This window comes from Cyrtonyx montezumae, unplaced genomic scaffold, assembly GCF_038088225.1.
Source record: "Cyrtonyx montezumae isolate F1298 unplaced genomic scaffold, pur_monq_1.0 scaffold_38, whole genome shotgun sequence".
NCBI lineage: Eukaryota > Metazoa > Chordata > Aves > Galliformes > Odontophoridae > Cyrtonyx > Cyrtonyx montezumae.
In genome coordinates this window covers 1,285,955-1,304,797 of record NW_027072043.1, presented here as the reverse complement: position 1 = coordinate 1,304,797, position 18,843 = coordinate 1,285,955, and the positions used below count along the sequence as shown (strand labels likewise).

At 50.3% G+C, this 18,843-nt stretch overlaps 1 protein-coding gene across 1 annotated transcript; it reads right to left on the bottom strand.

Moving 5' to 3' along the window:
- Positions 1-278: 278 nt before the first annotated feature.
- Positions 279-17,262, bottom strand: LOC136054536 (uncharacterized). Its single transcript, XM_065745827.1, is given in 17 exon segments — positions 279-1,030; positions 1,126-1,244; positions 1,396-1,509; positions 1,730-1,900; positions 1,902-2,090; positions 2,281-2,405; positions 2,662-2,757; positions 2,848-2,939; positions 3,242-3,367; positions 6,879-7,187; positions 7,356-7,399; positions 15,512-15,636; positions 15,893-15,988; positions 16,080-16,171; positions 16,473-16,598; positions 16,797-16,865; positions 17,157-17,262. Coding segments are annotated over 17 exon segments (2,751 nt in total).
- Between the last annotated feature and the right edge of the window lie 1,581 nt (positions 17,263-18,843).

The following is an 18,843-nucleotide window of genomic DNA, read 5'->3' as shown; positions in this document are numbered from 1 at the left end:
GACAAGGGTGACCTTACAGCTCAGGTCCCCGTATGTTGGGAACCCCTCCTTCCTGGGCAGCCTCAGGCAGCCCCTTCCTCCTGCCCTCCGCTCACCTCACCAGCTCACAGTGAGATTGGCCTGAGTCCCGCAGCCTTTTATCTGCTCCTTCGACATCGTCTCAAGTACATTTAGATTTGCTGAGTCATTAAGGTTAGAAAAAAATAGAAAGGTCGTCAGGTTCAATGGTCCAACCAGGTCCTGGCCCATATGCTACTGGAAGCACCCCGAAGATGTCATCAACTGCTGCTCCTGTGGCGTTGTCGGGACCGGCTGTTGCTGTTCCGGGCCCGACGTGGTACCCGGGAGCGGCTTCGCTCCTGGGCTGGCTCTGTCCTCCTGGACCGACTCCCATGGCGTAAACAAGGCTGGCTCTGGGACTCTGCATCACGACGACGTCGGAGAGGGGAGCAGCTCCGAGTCTGGGCCCTCCCTGTCTGCGCACACTGGGCTCCATCAGCCACTGTGGAACCCCTCGAGGGCCCCGGTGCTTCCCGTTGTCTGTTGCTGTGAGTGCAGCTCTCTGCACTTGGGGTTGGTGTTTGCCTGCTCCCACGGTGTGTTCGGGGCCAGCTTGGGGTATCTGGGACCTGGCACTGCAGCGGAGAGCGGCTTCGTGTCCGGGCCCGCCCTCCCCGTCTGGGTCGGAGGTTGTAGACATGTGCCGGGGAGGGCCTCGTGGCCTCTGACACCTCCCAGCTGTCCAAGTCCGGGGCAGAGTTATGGCAGCTCCCACGTTGTCCTCGGAGCTCATTAAAGCTATTCTCATTCTGAGGTAAACGTGGGGAGATTCTCCCATGGTCTGTCCCACGCTGTCTGGACAGGCCGCTGCTCTCAGGCACACGAGAACCATCTGGCCTCGATGTTTCCTGGCTGGAGGTGCTGGAAGTACTACTCTCCAGTGCTGGGGAGCCTTGGGATGGCCCCAGTCCCCGTTGGCTGGTAGTGCTGGAGTCTGTAAAGGAGGCAGGAAGGTGAGCAGGATTGAACCCTGCCTGGGGGTGGGATTGGCTCCAAGGTCTCCAGGGTAGAGGGACGTGAGCAAGACCGCCCTGAGCATGCAGCACACAGCTGTTTGCCTCTTACCGGTGCCCTCTCCAGCACAGACATTGCACTCCCAGGTGGAGGCACTCTCACTCAAGTCGGAGCAGCGCCGATGGGTGCCCTGTGCAGCGCAGGAGCTGCAGAGCAGCAGCTCCCAGGGCCTGGGGAAACAAACGGGTTGTGGACATGAGTACTAAGTCATCTGAGCCAGGGAGAGCCCAGCACACCTCTGCTGCTCAGTCTGTGCTCCCCAACCCCACACTGAGGCTGCGATCCCACGCAGAGCCCTAGAGGGCTTCTGAGGTAACTCACCCCGCTCTCTCTGCCTGCTCCCTGCCTTGTGGGTAACAGCACTCGCTGGCATCGCAGCGCCCGTGCCTCTCTTGAAGTGATGCATATGCATCATTCTCCTCCCACGTTGGTATCCTGTCAGAGAAAAGAGGGAACGTCATGAGCACTACTGCACCAGGACGAAAACTAATCCATGGCATCCCTCCTCCTCCACCCAATCCCCAGTTCCAGCTTCCAATGATGCTGAGGCCTGGTTTAATGGCAGCAAAGGGCCAGGCCTGCAGGGGCTGTCAGAACCTGGGCAAGCACAGCTCTTGTGTCCTCACATCTTGGGAAATGGCTGAAAGACACCAACCTGACTGGTACGCGTATTCCCAGGATGATCATGAGTAGGCAAAAGATGCCCCTGTCTCCACAAATGGGACACCGGAAGCACAAAATCCCAGCACACAGGGCCTGTTCCTGCAGCAGAAACACAAGAAGCATGAGCATGAACAGGATCTGGTGCTGCTAAGCTCCTGCCGTGCCCAACAGGCAAGGGGAGGCCTCCTACCTGGATGCAGGCCCGGTGGAACCAGGCACTTTGGCAGCATGGGCACACCATGGTGCTGTAGGAGATGCTGTCCCCCACGGGGTCCATGCACATGATGCACCTGGTGTCCTGCGGTGGCACTGCCTCCACTGGCTGCTGTGGGCAGTGCTCCCAGCAGAAAGACCTGCGGGAAGGTGAGAGGGATGGGCAAGGTGAGAAGTGCTGCAGGGAGGGCAGAGGAACACCAAGGAGCCCCAGGCTCTGGCTCTGGCTGTGTCAGGTTGCTGGGAGGTGTCATGGCGCCTTCCTCGCTTCTTTGGCTGGTGCTGACAGCAGGGGTTGGAGGCTCACAGATGAGGCCTGGCAGCCCTTACCTGTACTGGTGAATGTACTGGGTGACACATTCACCCTGCGAGGCACAGGGGAGATGGAAGCTGCGGTCGCATCCTGTTTCTGCGCAGGTGATGGAGGCGCCCGTCTTGCCACAGACAATGCAGTGCTGGAAAGAACAGAGCAGGTCCCATAAGCAACAAGCTCAGGGCCTGTGCATCTGACCCCCCACAACTGGGCAGAGCCCAGAATGCAGGCATGGCTGGGTCATGCTCTGCAGAGCGGCCCGGTGAGCAGGCATCATCTGCAAGGGGGGGACTTTGTCCTGGAGCTTGTTGGAAATGCTGGGATTGCTTTCTTAGGAGCAGATTAAGATCACCAGTCCTCTCCAGCCACAAATCTGCCTGTTCCACTCAGGTCCTCACCGTCTGCTCTGCCTGCTCAACTGTGCGTATGATGTCGTCTTGGGAAAACATGAAAGTCCTCTCATCTTGTTGTTGACAGAGGCCACTGGCAAATAGCTGCACAAGGGTAAGAACATGATGTTGTAAGGGCAGGAAGAATGGAACCATTGGTTGGAGGAAGATGGTAGGAGCTGCAAGGGAACTCACCGCACAATAAGTGTGTAAGTAGAACCCATTTAAATTATATTTTTGCCCAATGATATCTGAGTTCTCATCCACCTGGCCACACAGCTTGCATGCTGGAGGGGAGAGAGCAACAGAAGTGAGTGAGTGCCTTGCCCATGGGGTCATCTGCCTCTGAGGGCTGTTTGAGGGGCTGTTGTGTGCCGGCCATGTGAAGAGCAGGGCCCGAGGCTGTGGAGACGAAGAAACACTGCAGGCCCAACACGGCCGGCAAGCAGCATAGCCCAACCGCAGCCCCTCTGGCCAAGGAGCAGAGGAGCCCTTGCCAGCCCCTTCCTCCCCTCTCCACTGCAGGCAGACCCCCAGCAGCAATCTGCCCAATGATGGGAAGATGCATGTAGGGATACGTTGCTCTCACCCTGCTCCCTCGAGCCGGCAGCCTCCTGTGACCCCTCGGACATGGTGTATATCAACAGTGAGTACTTGCAGAGTTCCCTGTCCCAGCAGCCCTGGGCTTTCTCCTCTGCACACTCCTGTGCCAAGCCTACGGGAGAAGCGGTACAAGGTTGAGATTACAGCTCAGTCCTCAGAGCAATGGGATGCCCTCCTCCCTGGGCAGTCTCAGGCTGCCGCTTCCTCCTGCGGTCAGCGCACCTCCTCAGCTCACACTGAGCTTGGCCTGAGCCCCGCAGCCTTTTATCTGATCCCCACCCTGCCTGTCACAATGGCCACTCCCAGCCACCATTTGTGACATCATCACCCCTCACAGGGGGTGAGGGGCACCAGGCACCCAAGCAGAGGGTGGTACAGGCAGGGCAGAGTGAGAAGCCCAGTAACGGGGGCCCCCATCACCTGCACAGAAAGAGTGCTCATGACGTTCCCTCCCTTCTCTGACAAGATACCAACGTGTGAGGACAATGGTGCATATGAATCACTTCAAGAGAGGCACGTGTGCTGCGGTGCCAGTGAGTGCTGGCATTCTCAGAGCTGGGATCAGCTCTGCTGTATCAGCGTGTGACAGACCATCGGAGAGTCTCCTCATGTTTACCCCGGGATGAGAATACCTTTAATGAGCCCCAAAGACAGCGTGGTGCCTGCTGTAACACTGCCCTGAACTTGGCCAGCCAGGTGATGTCAGAGTCTTCGAGGCCCTCCCTGGCATTTGGATGCAACCTCCGTTCCAGACAGGGACAGTGGGCCCAGACTCAAAGCTACTCCCCTCTGCAATGTCAGGTTGCAGAGTCCCAGAGCCGGCCCTGAAGATGCCGCAGGAGCTGTCCAGGAGGATACAGCTGGCCCAGGAGTGAAGCTGCTCCTGGGTACCAACATCAACAGTCGGCCCCAGCGATGCCACTGGGCAACTGAGTGTTGTCAGCAGAAAAAGAATGGACTCTGCCACTTTATGGAAGTGGTAGCAGTGACAGTTTATTGGAAAAAATACAACTCTTAAAGAATACGTAGCATACTCCTGATTGGTTGCAGGTGTGAATCACATGTAACGCCTCCATAATCGATTGGTCAGTAAGAGGTTAGTGTGAGGCAATCATGCACCTAAGTTTCTTCTCTGATTTGTTGGCAGCAGGCAGTTTCTTACCCCTCCTTAAATTGTAACTTTTTGCTCATCTGCTAGTACACCTCTTTTTCTGCTTATGCATCTCCCTTTTCTTGCTGACTTTGTCAAGGACCGTGACTGACCAGAGTCTGTATCATGCGCACCACGGCCCGTAGGCCTTAGGCCTTAGCCTATCCTCACATAATCATGTCCTCCACTAGCCAAGTACATCTCTATAGTGTGCTGCACCCACATGTCCACCCAGCTACTTCACGCCATTCTTCAGGGTTAAATAGTAATGGTGTTTGAATGCACTTTTTGTGCTCCTGTGTCCACTGGACTAAGGCTTGCAAAGAGTTTGCAGGCACCTCCTTCCCTCTCTTAGATAGTTGATAGGAGGCTGATAGTAGCATCCATTTCCGTAACAGCTGCTTACCTACGGAGGCTCGAGTCGGCCTACACTCAGTTTCCAGGCTGCCAGGAACAAGTCTTTCTGGACTGCAATGAACATGCCCACCTTCACCCTCGCTGATCTGCCGGGTCCCAGTTCTTCACAGAGGTTTTGGACTTTCAGAACTGCAACAAACAAGTGCATGGCATGCAACGAACACGCCTTTGGTGCCCACAGACTGTGCAACGAACACGTCTGTTCCTGTTCGGGCGCCAATTGTGGCAGACAGCAAGCGGGTTATCACTCCACTGAAGCAGTTGATGGTGATCCTCTGTTTATTTATAATAGCAGCTTATATTGTTACCATTCTAGATTACAGCATTCACTAAAAATAGCCTGCGCAGTTCATATATCCTATTAATAATAACCGTGTGTTTTGAGCACGTGGATAACGACAGCATCTGATTGGCTCACAGTTTACAATCATGCACCTGTTATGTTTGTTCCAGTTGTTTCATCTAGTTGCTACTCTAGCTGAAGCATGCATCTTCTCCTTCTTTCTGGTAAATTCCTTTCTGCTGATTTACACAGTTAATGTTCTGTTCACGTCCTAATTTTCAAACAATAGCAACCTTTATATCTGAGATTGCTCACACCACTTCTCAACAATTTCCTGCACTAGCCCACGGGTTAGCTCCAAGAAGGTCCCAGAAGAGGCCAAAGTCAGCTCTCCTGGAGTCCAGGGTAGCAACCCTACTTTTTGGTTTGCTTCTTCCACTCAGTGTCTTGAATTCCACCATCTCGTGATCACTACATCCCAAACTCTGCCCCTAACCTTCACTTCCCTATCAAGCCCATCCTTAATAGGAAGAACAAGGTCCAGGAACACCGCACTCCTTTTTGGCTCCTCCACCACCTGTGTAAGGAAGTTATCTTCAACACATTGCAGGAAACATCTGGAGCACGTGAGCCTGGCCATGCTCCTTTCTCAGCAAATATCTGGAGAACTGTAGTCCCCCATAAGAACCAGCACCTGAGATGGTGAGGCTACTTCCAGCTGCTTGTAGGAAGCCTCATTGTCACCGGTTTATGGGCAGGTTGGGCCCGGTTCCGTGACGATTGGTGCAGGGGACCCACGGACCCACGCCCCAGGAAAGGGGAAGGGGGAAAGGGAAAAGGGAAAAGGGAGATGGGCCTAGAAACAAAACAGCAGCAATGATCTGAGGAGGAAAGCTAATTTACTAAATAAGATATCGGAAAGCAAAATAACACAATATAATACAATATAATTGGAATTAAAGCTAATAAATCAAATAAAATGAGCAAGAGAGTGTGTCCAATAAACCAAAGGCCTTACGCTAACGCTGAAGGCGAGACGGCAGCGAGCATCCACTGCTGAGTCGATCCCAAAGGAAAAGAAAGTGTCCCGTGACTGCAGACAGTTTTTATCTTTCCCTCTGAGCGTAAACACGTAAGAACGCAAAGCATCGCAAAGTCCTCTGGGGAATGGAGTTCTTCTTCTCTTCTGAGACAGGGATACCTGGAACTATCGATGATCCATGGAGCTGGAGCATTAACTCTTTAACTCTAAATGCACTACATGATGTTATGATATGGAATACCAGTACCGAAAATCATAAAACCATGACACTCATCAACTTCCTCCTCCTGATCAGGGGGCCAATAATACACCCCCACAACAGCGTCCCGCACACTAGCCTGCCCCATAATTCTCACCCACAAGCTTTCCACTGCTACATCATCCTCTCCAAGGAGGGCAGTGCCGCCGCTGGCTCCAATTGGCTGAGCCGTTGTTTGCGGGTGTGGCCACTGGGAGCCGGCTCAAGGCGGCATGGATCTCCCCTCCCAGTAAAGTGGTGCTGATCTATAATGCCAGCACGTGTAGGGCATGTGCGTGTAGGGTGAACCATCTCGGAGGACAGGTGCCAGAAATGAGCCGTGCTTCTGCGTTTTGATCTTTTATTGGACACGCGTGTCAGCCCCACTAGTGGTGCCTTGGGGACCGCCTCTTGCAGGGCAGAGAAGTGCACTGGGCACTGCTGGCCCTCCCCTTCGTAGAGCGCCGGGGCCTGCCGGCCGAGTGCTTCCCACCCCAGCCGTGAGCGGAGGGGCCACGGCTGCAGCCCTGCTCTGAGGGGCCTGTCGCCTGGAGACCCGGCTCCTCGCTGGGCCGCTCCCGCTCCCTGGGGCTGGGTGCGGCGGGGAGCTCGGAGGCATCCTCGCCCAGGGCCCCGCTGGATGTGCCCAGGTGCTCCTCCACGTTGGGACCCCCACACATCACACCAGATGGCACACATCCACGCCTCTTCTGCGGACATGCTCCTCTCGCTGCAGCGAGCTGGGAGAACTGAGGATGACGAGTTTTCTCCCTCACCGGAGCTGCAGCAGTGGTTTTGCACTCTGGAAGAGGAACAGAGGTCACGCTCAATTGCTGCCCCAGAGTGTGAAAGTCCTCAGGCAGTTTCTCACAGGAAGCCCTCCCAAGCCCTTGACTGGGCTGTCTCGTGCTCCGCGCTGGCCCAGGGCCAGTCTCCCCATGCTCGCCCCAGGTGTCCCCACACCACTCACGTCCGCTGCTGCGAGTGTGCTCCGTGGAGTCCTGGTTGCCTGCACTAGGCAGAACCAGGGAAACACAAGCAGTACTGCAGGGTCAGGCGCTGAGATGCTGCAAGCAGCCCCAGGCACGACCCAGCACAGCACAACCAAATCCTTGCTCGACCGACAAGCCTCACAGAGCTGCTGAGCAGGGGCCAGGAACGAGCCAGAATGAGTCAGGTTCTGCCAGCACCCCAGGATGAGCACTGAGGGCTAAGCAAAATCTGCTTCCTGGCGATGTCACAGCCCGCTTCTTGGGGACATCACTATGGGCTGTCCGCTCCCCACAGCCCCCACCCATGTTTCACATATTGCCTTCTTTTCTTGTTGCTAATCTGCTGTACCTTCCCCTTCATTCCTGCCCACTCTTTATGCTCTACATTTGACATTAATGCATGGGTCTTTCTTTTGTTCTGATTAAAGCAGCTCTAACTGTTTATATGTTTCCTCTGTTTCTTCCCCAGTAAACTGTAGATGTTTCACTAGTGCGTTATGCAGAAATTGGGTTTGGCATTCTCTTCTTGCTTCAGGACTGCCCAGTCGATCTTTTCCTTTCTCCTGCCAGCATTATCTTGGTGCTTTTCGGAAATATTCTTCTGTTAGCATTTGGTGAATATCTTTCTTTCTGAGTGTTGCATCCCACCTGCAGATTCCTTCGGGATGGCTTAAGGTGAAACAGCATTCAAAATCTAAACATAGACATCAAGTTGTATGGGAAATTTGTGTAAAACAGCTATCCCGTAGGCATTGTCTCTCTCAAAATTATACCTACTTTAGTGGAGATACTAAGCAAGATCTCCAGCACTTGGATGAATGCTGTCACTATGGCTAAAACAACGTATGTGCACTAATGGGACCTACAGTGTATATTTTTATACCAAAACTTATATAGCACGGTGGTGCCCAATCATATGCAGAATAAGTATCTTAAAAGCAGACCCTCTCAACTAAGGTAACTCAGGTATTTTATATTTCAATTTTATATTGTAATATCAGGTAATTTATATCATAATCTGGGGTCCAGCCCATCTTTATAGCACAGAGACGCGGTCATGGAACACTCACACCTTCATAAGTCAACCTACAGACATCCGTGCTGCTTGTACCACTACCACTACCAGCAGCAACCAGGCTCTGCTCTTCTGCTGCTGTCTGTCAAAGCTCATTTCCTGTGTTATGCCTGCATGGAGACTTGGGAAATGCAGCCCAAAGCGGGATGTCTCCATAAACCTGGCTGTAAACACTCCATATACACCGAACTGCTGCAAAAAGCAACAATTGAAATGTTTCTTTACTTCACAAATGCTAGGAAACAAGGAAAGATTTCCAGATTAGGCATACATTTCAAGGACACACCAGGTAAGTGGAGACAGTGGAAAGCACTGTGGCGAGTCAAAGCTTTTTTGTCAAAATTTCTCACAGTGTGAGCTGTGATGATGACAAATCATGTCCAAAATGTTCCCTGCACTAGGACACAAAATCTGAAACATTTGAAGCTGCAGAGATACAAATTTCTCTCAAACCAGAAATCCTTTCATGTTGCGGTGACCCCAGGAGGATGACCCACGGCCGCGCTGGAACGATCTTCTTAAGATGCCGATGCAAGGACTCAGAGAGACATCAATATGATTATGCAGCTGAGCCAACTTTATTGTGCAGGTTACATACTTTTATACCCCTTGAACATATGCTATTTTTAGAATAATTGTTAAGCAGTGGTTCTTGCTCTGTCCTTGCAAGATAAGTAGTGTCCAATTAGTTCTTCTTTTCCCACACGTACCATCAGGGCCATCCGGTTCCACCGCAAACTTACTCCCTCATCGTTGCCTGGTCAACGGTGCACTACTTCTCAAAATTCAGTGATCTGAACATGCTGTTTTGTTCGCACTGCTACAAAGATAAGCACACACAACCTCCTTTCCCAAGCCAGTTCTCCACAATTTCCCCTTTTTCTTTTTGCGCTAACAAAACAGCAGAAAGTAGTTTGGACAGTAAGCATTTTACAATGTCAAGTATAAATTTACTGCAAAATCACAAACCGCATTAGTAACATAACTACACCTTGTACACAGCATCCCAATCACCTGACCTTCAGCTTTCTTCGTTTTGTGTAAAACTTTGTAACAGCATTGAAAGGTTCATTTAGGCTATCACAACTTAGTCAAAGTTTCAATAGTTAACACGCTGAATGTAAGAAAAGATACAAGGCAATCATATCATAATGACAAGAAATAGTATTAAACTTATTACCAAAAGAACAAACATATATTCTACCTATGGCTTAAGTTCCTGCAACCTGAAAAAGAGTCCCTGAGGGTATCATTCTATGTGACTCAGTAATTGATTAGGAAGAATCTTTTAATTTTTATATACTTTGATATAGTGGTTTTCTAATGTTCCCTATAATTCATATAGCACGTGCCCTTAAAATCTTCACCATCATACCTTTGGTTAATAATGGAAGATCAGTGGTGGCACAACTTTGTTAAGTTGCCTTTCAGACAGAATCAATATCAGTGGGTAAACCTGCTAGAGCATCACTGGTGGTATAATTTTCCTTTGCTAGCTAACATCCTAACTTGGTGACTGCGATTAAAACTCGAGTGGTGCTGTTTCAGGATATGCTGGATCTGAGAAACAGGACATCTCAAGAACAGGAGCAAGCAAACTGCACAGTCAGAGTAGCACAAAGGGTTAAAGTTTAAGTCAACATACACTCAGACACATGCAGACATCTATTTTCAGATAGGAGTAAGCACGAAGCAGAAACTCCTTAAACAAGTGCATTATTAGCTATTAACCCTTGTGAAATGGCAAATCACCAGAAAGAATAGAGAAAAGGAACATACCAGTGGTAGATGCGAAAGGCAGTGCTAGCAAGGCGTCCCCTGCTTCAAGGTGCACTTTTCCTCTCTCACCCATCACAGATTTCCTCCAACTTTAATTCTTCTCAGAGTTTGCAAAGTTTTTTCCATTTGTACACTGCATATGCGTGGCCAGTGCATGATGCAGAACCCAAAAGGAACACCTGCTTGCAAAACAGAATAAACTACCAAGGTTAGCTCTATCTAAAAATATTTACAGTAATAAATATCAGTTGCCCTAAAGCATACTTTTTTCAGAATACTTTGTTCCTTCCCAAGATCATTCTTCTGTCAAGGGCTTTTTGGTTACTAATATAAGTGCTAATTAAAGGAATCAGTGAACTTAAATATCTGTTGAGTGATATTTCTCTGTTAGAATCATATGCCAAATTGAAGTAAGATAGTGTGCTTTTATCTCATGTGATGTAGTTATTTCTGGTCATGCCAAGGGCGAACACAGTGAGCAGGAATCCAAATTGGTCCATTCTGATCTGTAGAGACACAAGAATAAACCCTACCGGAGAAGATTAGTGTGGCTGGTCCAGATCATTCTCCTGTTGTTGGATCCCTATATTGAACTTTGGGTGATCTTTGGATTGATCGTAAGCTAATACCAGAGTGATGTATTACAACAGGGGGATTAGTGGCATCCCCTCGAATAAATAAGAAGTTCAAAGCAAATAGAGCTTGATACAAATGCTCATGGATATTTAGAGTTGTCGGTACCTTAGATATCTGCATTTTTAAAGTAGCATGTGCTCGTTCAATAATCGCTTGACCTGTGGGAGAGTGTGGGATACCAAATAAATGCTGCACACCCCATTTCTGCAAAAAGTCTTGAATGGATTTTGATCGATAGGCTGGTCCATTATCTGTCTTGATAGTATTAGGTACACCCATAATTGCAAAGCTTGCTCTCCAATGCCGAATTACATGTTTCGCTGATTCTCCCGTCTCAGCAGTAGCCAACAACATCCCTGAAAAAGTATCAATACTGACATGTACATATTTTAAACAGCCAAATTCTACAATATGGGTAGATATTCTACAATATGGGTCACTCTGCCAGATTTCTAAAGCTTTTAAGCCTCTGGGGTTAGTCCCTATACCAAGACCTCCATTATGATGACTGCATTGTGGACATGTTTGCACAATCAGTCTTGCATCAGCTTGACTGATATGAAACTGCCTCTGCAATCCTTTGTGGTGAATGATATTCTCTCAGCTTATTAGATATAGGTAATCTGTCATTGCCTTTCTCTTTGTTTGTCAATGGCATCCTTCTTAAACATTGTAGACATTGCTGCCTAATATCCCCCACATCCCCCTTTTCTTTTTGCCATTGACGAACGACTGCAAAGGCATGAGTACTTTGGACATAGAAAACAACTGATAACCTAAGGTCTGGACAATACCTATAAGATATTCCTGCTTTGATTATTTTGCTGATTTCCTGCAATGTATCAGTAGCTTCCTTAGTCAAGGTAATTTTAGTATTGGCGGACCGTTTTCTCCTAAGTAATTGTACCAATGGTTCTAAGTGACGATTTGTGATCCCTACTGTAGGTCGTAACCACTGTATATGGCCCAGAACTGTTTGTAAATCAGTTACATTGTACACATTCACATCAAGCTGTGCAACTTGCGGTCGAATCATTGCGTCAGACAAAGACCAACCAAGATACAAATAAGGACTTGACCGTTGAACCTTCTCAGGAGCTACCTTAAGGCTGAATTCCTTAAGATGTTCAACAATGATTTTTTCCCATTGTTTTGTGAATGGTTCCTGCTGGCAAAAAAGGATATCATCCATATAATGATAGATAATAGTATTGGGATTTTGCTGCCTGATTGGTACCAACGCCGTAGCTACAAAAAGTTGACACAGCATTGGAGAATTTTTAATGCCTTGCGGCAAAACAACCCATTCGTATCTCTGTGCAGGTTGCATTTTGTTTATGGCAGGTACTGAGAAGGCAAAACGTTTACAATCTTGCTCTGCTATAGGAATCGTAAAAAAGCAATCCTTAAGGTCTATGATTAGTATATGCCAGTTTCTGGGCAACATACATAGGGATGGCATACCAGGTTGTAAGGTTACCATAGTCTCCATCTGATCATTAATTTTTTGGAGATCATGTAGTAAACGCCATTTTCCAGATTTTTTAAGGATTACAAAGATTGGAGTATTCCAGGGACATGTAGAGGGACGAATATGCCCTGCCATCATTTGTTCTTGAACCAATTGTTGTGTTATTTCAATGCGCTCTTTTGTCATAGGCCACTGTTCCACCCATACTGGCTCGTCAGTTTTCCAACTAAGAGGAATCGGTGGCGGCGCAACAGTGGCCACTATCCTAAATTTTGATTTGTTAGTTGCACACCCAATTGACTGAGTATGTCTCGTCCAACCAACATTTGTAATCCTCCAGGCAGAGGGGCTACATGCACCAAGCATGGCACTGGTCTCTCATGAACTATTTTTACTGTTACAGGATTAACAGCCTGTTTAGTTTCAGCTGCACCGCCCACCCCGCTAACTGCAGCTACTACCCTTGTCGGCCAATCCAAGGGCCACTTGTCTGTTGCCACAATCGAAATGTCAGCCCCAGAATCGAGCAATGCTGTTACCTGAATCTGTTTTAATTGACAGCATAACGTGACACTGATGGTAGGTTGCTCCCCTAGATCAGTGACTAAGCAGACCATTGCCCCTGTGGAACCGAAAGCACCTGACCGCTCACAGTCCATTCCAGGATTCTGAGGAGTGGCCGGAATGGGGATAAGTTGCCCGATTCGAGTCCCTTTAGGGATAAAGATTGGAGGATTAACTGTAAAAACCATAGCGTAAATCACCCCTTTATAATCAGCATCAATTACCCCTGGTATTAGAACTACATGTGATACTCTGAGAGAGGACCGTCCCATTAGTATCGCATGTAGTTTACAAGTGGTAGATAGTGGCCCCACAGCATCTAATGGAACCTTTTGCACCTGTGTATCTGTTATATGAACATCTACTGCTATTGCCACATCCACTCCAAGGCTTCCTCAGGTTTGTGGACGGTGGATATCGAGATATCCTGTTCCCTTGGCCCAGATATTTGTGTCCCTGCGCGACGGGGTTTCGCGCTGCGCTTCCTGTTTCCCTGCTTCCTACAGGTTTTGGAATCGTGTGTAGGTTGGTTACATTAATCACACCACACCTGTTTTGTACACTGATGCCTCATATGTCCAAGCAATCCGCACTTATAGCATTTAATGGTTTCCCAAATTTGTGATTCTTTCCCACCTTTGCCTATTGCTGCTTGCACAGCAGCGGCAATATGTAATGCTTGTTGTCTCTGTTCTGTTCTCGCTATGCGTTGTAACATAACCTCTACCAACACACCTTGTGGAAGGGTCACAAGAATTGACTTGGTAGCCGCATTAGCATTATCATGAACCATTACTCGAAATAATTGCTGTTTTGTCTCCTCTGGTAATTCACTATCACAAATCGCAATCCACATACGATCAACAAAATGTGTAAAAGGCTCAGTTACCCCTTGGCGCACAGAAGCGAAAGCTGGCTCTCTCTTTCCTGCTGGTATAGCAAAAATAGCTTCTAGGGCTAGTTGGGCAGATAACTGATGAAAATTCCTTGGGAATGTGAGCTGAACCTCCCCACTACTGTACTGCCCAGCACCTATCAGCATATCAGTGGTAAGGCCATAAAGGGGATCGTTGGGCTGACGAGTTGTCGCCGTGACTTTACCTGCCCGATCTGCCCATTCCTGATTGAATAAAAGCAGTTCAGAAGGTGTTAATAACAAACGCGCAATATTTTTGACATCAAGTGGTAACAAAACATCTGCAGTAAAAATCCACTGAATAATTTGTTTAGACGCCTCAGATTTTAAACCGTATTCAGTAACAGTCTTTCTCGCCTGCTGCAATAGCTTCCAGTCGTGCGACTCCCATCGAGCCGTACCAGCCTGATCATAGATGACTGGACACAGTACACGGGAGGCTGCTTGCCATTCCCCGTCTAATATCGCGTCCCGTATAACTCCAGACCAACGAGAAACTGCTGGCCGGGGCCCTGCCGGTGGTATCGGCAATAGTGGAGCGGATGGAATGGCCATCTGAGACCCCGGCGCTGCAGGTGTTGCAATCTTAAGCTCCAGTTGCCGAAGTCGTTCTGTTAGGGATTTCATCTCCTTTTCTAACTGCGCCAGATCTGTATGAGTCTCTCCGTCAGGCTCAGTTTCCGAGGGTGGCATGATAGCGGCTTGCGGAGGGGGGAGGGTGCGGAGAGGGTCAGCTTGCGGGGGGAGGGTGGGGGGGAGCGACGAGCGGCAACGGCGCGTGGTGGAGGGGGGTGAGGAGACGGCGAGCGGCTACGGCGCAGGGTGGAGGGGGGGGAAGGAGGCAGGGGTGCAGCAGGAGGTGTCGAGTTCCCTGCTACCCGGTCGGGGATGAGGTTGGAATCTGAGATTGAGTCCCGTCAGGAGCTGCTTTCCGTGCTAAGGGGCGGCGGCGGGGGTGGAGGGGGGGGGCATGGGGAACAGTCGGAAGAATTTGCCCTTTCCCGTCGAGTGAGTTTGAGCGCTTCCGAATCAGGGCTGTCCTGCTCCTTTACTCGTTCAGTACCAGTCATTTCAGCAGATTGAGCCCCCTCTCTGCCCTCTACAGAGGAAGATTCCAATGCCGCTTTTACTTGGGCTGCTGTTGAACAAACGAGGTGCCCTATGCCTGGTGATGGAAAGTCTAACAGGTTTATTATAGTCGTTGGAGATGTAGTTGGAGTGGAGGGAGCAGACAGGGCTTGGACAGCCGCTGCTGCAATCTAACACTCTGCCTGCATATGGTTCAAGCTATTGATAATGGCCCGCCAGGTTGGGCCTAGCGATACTAATTGTTTTCCCTCCTTTTTATCTTCTGTAACTGCGTTCCACATATAATTTCCAATCTCACGACACTCAGAGACACTGAATATCAGTGCAACCTCTGATGAATGTCCATTTTTTCGGGCCCATTTTATCAGCTCTGAAATGCCTTTTGGAGATACCTGCTTGCCTCTGCTAGAGAGAATACTTAGAAGCAGTTTTTCCGCAGCTTCCCACTCCATGGTGGCACAGAGGGCAGGTCTTTCAAGGAGCCCCAGGCTCTGGCTCTGGCTCTGTCAGGCTGCTGGGAGGTGTCATGGCGCCTTCCTCGCTTCTTTGGCTGGTGCTGACAGCAGGGATTGGAGGCTCACAGATGAGGCCTGGCAGCCCTTACCAGTACTGGTGAATGTACTGGGTGACACATTCACCCTGCGAGGCACAGGGGAGATGGAAGCTGCGGTCGCATCCTCTTTCTGTGCAGGTGATGGAGGCACCCGTCTTGCCACAGACAATGCAGTGCTGGAAAGAATAGAGCAGGTCCCATAAGCAACAAGCTCAGGGCCTGTGCATCTGACCCCCCACTACTGGGCAGAGTCCAGACTGCAGGCATGGCTGGGTTGCGCTCTGCAGAGCTGCCCGGTGAACAGTCATCATCTGCAAGGAGGGGACTTTGTCCTGGAGCTTGTTGGAAATGCTGGGATTGCTTTCTTAGGAGCAGGTTAAGATCACCAGTCCTCTCCAGCCACAAATCTGCCTGTTCCACTCAGGTCCTCACCGTCTGCTCTGCCTGCTCAACTGTGCGTATGATGTCTTCTTGGGAAAACATGAAAGTCCTCTCATCTCGTTGTTGACAGAGGCCACTGGCAAATAGCTGCACAAGGGGTAAGAACATGATGTTGTAAGGGCAGGAAGAATGGAACCGTTGGTTGGAGGAAGATGGTAGGAGCTGCAAGGGAACTCACCGCACAATAAGTGTGGAAGTAGAACCCATTTATCTCGTATTTTTGCCCAAGGATGTCTGAGTTCTCATCCACCTGGCCACACAGCTTGCATGCTGGAGGGGAGAGAGCAACAGCAGTGAGTGAGTGCCTTGCCCCTCGGGCCATCTGCCTCTGAGGGCTGTTCGAGGGGCTGTTGTGTGCCGGCCATGTGAAGAGCAGGGCCTGAGGCTGTGGAGACGAAGAAACACTGCAGGCCCAACAGGCCCGACAAGCAGCCATAGCCCAACCGCAACCCCTCTGGCCAAGGAGCAGAGAAGCCCTTGCTGGCCCTTTCCTCCCCTCTCCACTGCAGGCAAACCCCCAGCAGCAATCTGCCCAATGATGGGAAGATGCATGTAGGGATGTTTCTCTCACCCTGCTCCCTCGAGCCAGCAGCCTCCTGTGACCCCTCGGACATGGTGTATATCAACAGTGAGTACTTGTAGAGTTCCCTGTCCCAGCAGTGCTGGGCTTTCTCCTCTGCACACTCCTGTGCCAAGCCTACAGGAGAAGCGGTACAAGGTTGAGATTACAGCTCAGTCCTCAGAGCAATGGGATGCCCTCCTCCCTGGGCAGCCTCAGGCAGCCCCTTCCTCCTGTCATCAGTGCACCTCCTCAGCTCACACTGAGCTTGGCCTGAGCCCTGCAGCCTTTTATCTGATCCCAACCCCATCTGTCACAATGGCCACTCCCAGGTACCATTGTTGACATCATCACCCCTCACAGGGGGTGAGGGGCAGCAGGCACCCAAGCAGGAGGGTGGTGGAGCTAGGGCAGAGTGAGGGGCCCAGTGACGGGGGCCCGCATCACCTGCACAGAAAGAGGATGCGACCACAGCTTCCATCTCCCCTGTGCCTCGCAGGGTGAATGTGTCACCCAGTACATTCACCAGTACTGGTAAGGGCTGCCAGGCCTCATCTGTGAGCCTCCAATCCCTGCTGTCAGCACCAGCCAAAGAAGCGAGGAAGGCGCCATGACACCTCCCAGCAGCCTGACAGAGCCAGAGCCAGAGCCTGGGGCTCCTTGGTGTTCCTCTGCCCTCCTCGCAGCACTTCTCACCTTGCCCATCCCTCCCACCTTCCTGCAGGTCCTTCTGCTGGGAGCACTGCCCGCAGCAGGCAGTGGAAGCAGTGCCAGCACAGGACACCAGGTGCATCATGTGCATGGACCCCGTGGGGGACAGCATCTCCTACGGCACCATGGTGTTCCCATCCTGCCAAAGTGCCTGGTTCCACCGGGCCTGCATCCAGATAGAAGCTCTGGGAATCCCCATCCTGGGAATACGCGGACCAGTCAGGCTGGTGTCTTTCAGCCAGTTCCAAAGATGTGAGGACACAAGAGCTGTGCCTGCCCAGGTTCTGACCGCCCTGGCAAGCCTGGCCTTTTGCTGCCATTAAACCAGGCCACAGCATCATTGGAAGCTGGAATTGGGGATTGGGTGGAGGAGGAGTGTTGCCATGGATTAGTGTTAGTCTTGGTGCAGTAGTGCTCATGACGTTCCCTCCCTTCTCTGACAGGACACTCGGTTTCCAGGCTGCCAGGAACAAGTCTTTCTGGACTGCAATGAACATGCCCACCTCCACCCTCGCTGATCTGCCAGGTCCCAGTTCTTCTCAAAGGTTTTGGACTTTCAGAACTGCAACAAACAAGTCCATGGCATGCAACGAACACGCCTTTGGTGCCCACAGACTGTGCAACGAACACGTCTGTTCCTGTTCGGGCGCCAATTGTGGCAGACAGCAAGCGAGTAATCACTCCACTGATGCAGTTGATGGTGATCCTCTGTTTATTTATAATAGCAGCTTATATTGTTACCATTCTAGATTACAGCATTCACTATAAACTAGCCTGCGCAGTTCATATATCCTATTAATAATAACTGTGTGTTTTGAGCACGTGGATAACAACAGCATCTGATTGGCTCACAGTATACAATCATGCACCTGTTATGTTTGTTCCAGTTGTTTCATCTAGTTGCTACTCTAGCTGAAGCATGCATCTTCTCCTTCTTTCTGGTAAATTCCTTTCTGCTGATTTACACAGTTAATGTTCTGTTCACGTCCTAATTTTCGAACAATAGCAACCTTTATATCCAAGATTGCTCACACCACTTCTCAACAATTTCCTGCACTAGCCCACGGGTTAGCTCCAAGAAGGTCCCAGAAGAGACCGAAGTCAGCTCTCCTGGAGTCCAGGGTAGCAACCCTACTTTTTGGTTTGCTTCTTCCACTCAGGATCTTGAATTCCACCATCTCGTGATCACTACATCCCAAAATCTGTCCCTAACCTTCACTTCCCTATCAAGCCCATCCTTAATAGGAAGAACAAGGTCCAGGAACACCGCACTCCTTTTTGGCTCCTCCACCACCTGTGTAAGAAAGTTATCTACAACACATTGCAGGAACCATCTGGAGCACGTGAGCCTGGCCATGCTTCTTTCTCAACAAATATCTGGAGAACTGTAGTCCCCCATAAGAACCAGCACCTGAGATTGTGAGGCTACTTCCAGCTGCTTGTAGAAAGCCTCATCAACTTCCTCCTCCTGATCAGGGGGCCAATAATACACCCCCACAACAGCGTCCCTCACACTAGCCTGCCCCATAATTCTCACCCACAAGCTTTCCACTGCTACATCATCCTCCCCAAGGAGGGCAGTGCCGCCGCTGGCTCCAATTGGCTGAGCCGTTGTTTGTGGGTGTGGCCACTGGGAGCCAGCTCGAGGCAGCATGGATCTCCCCTCCCAGTA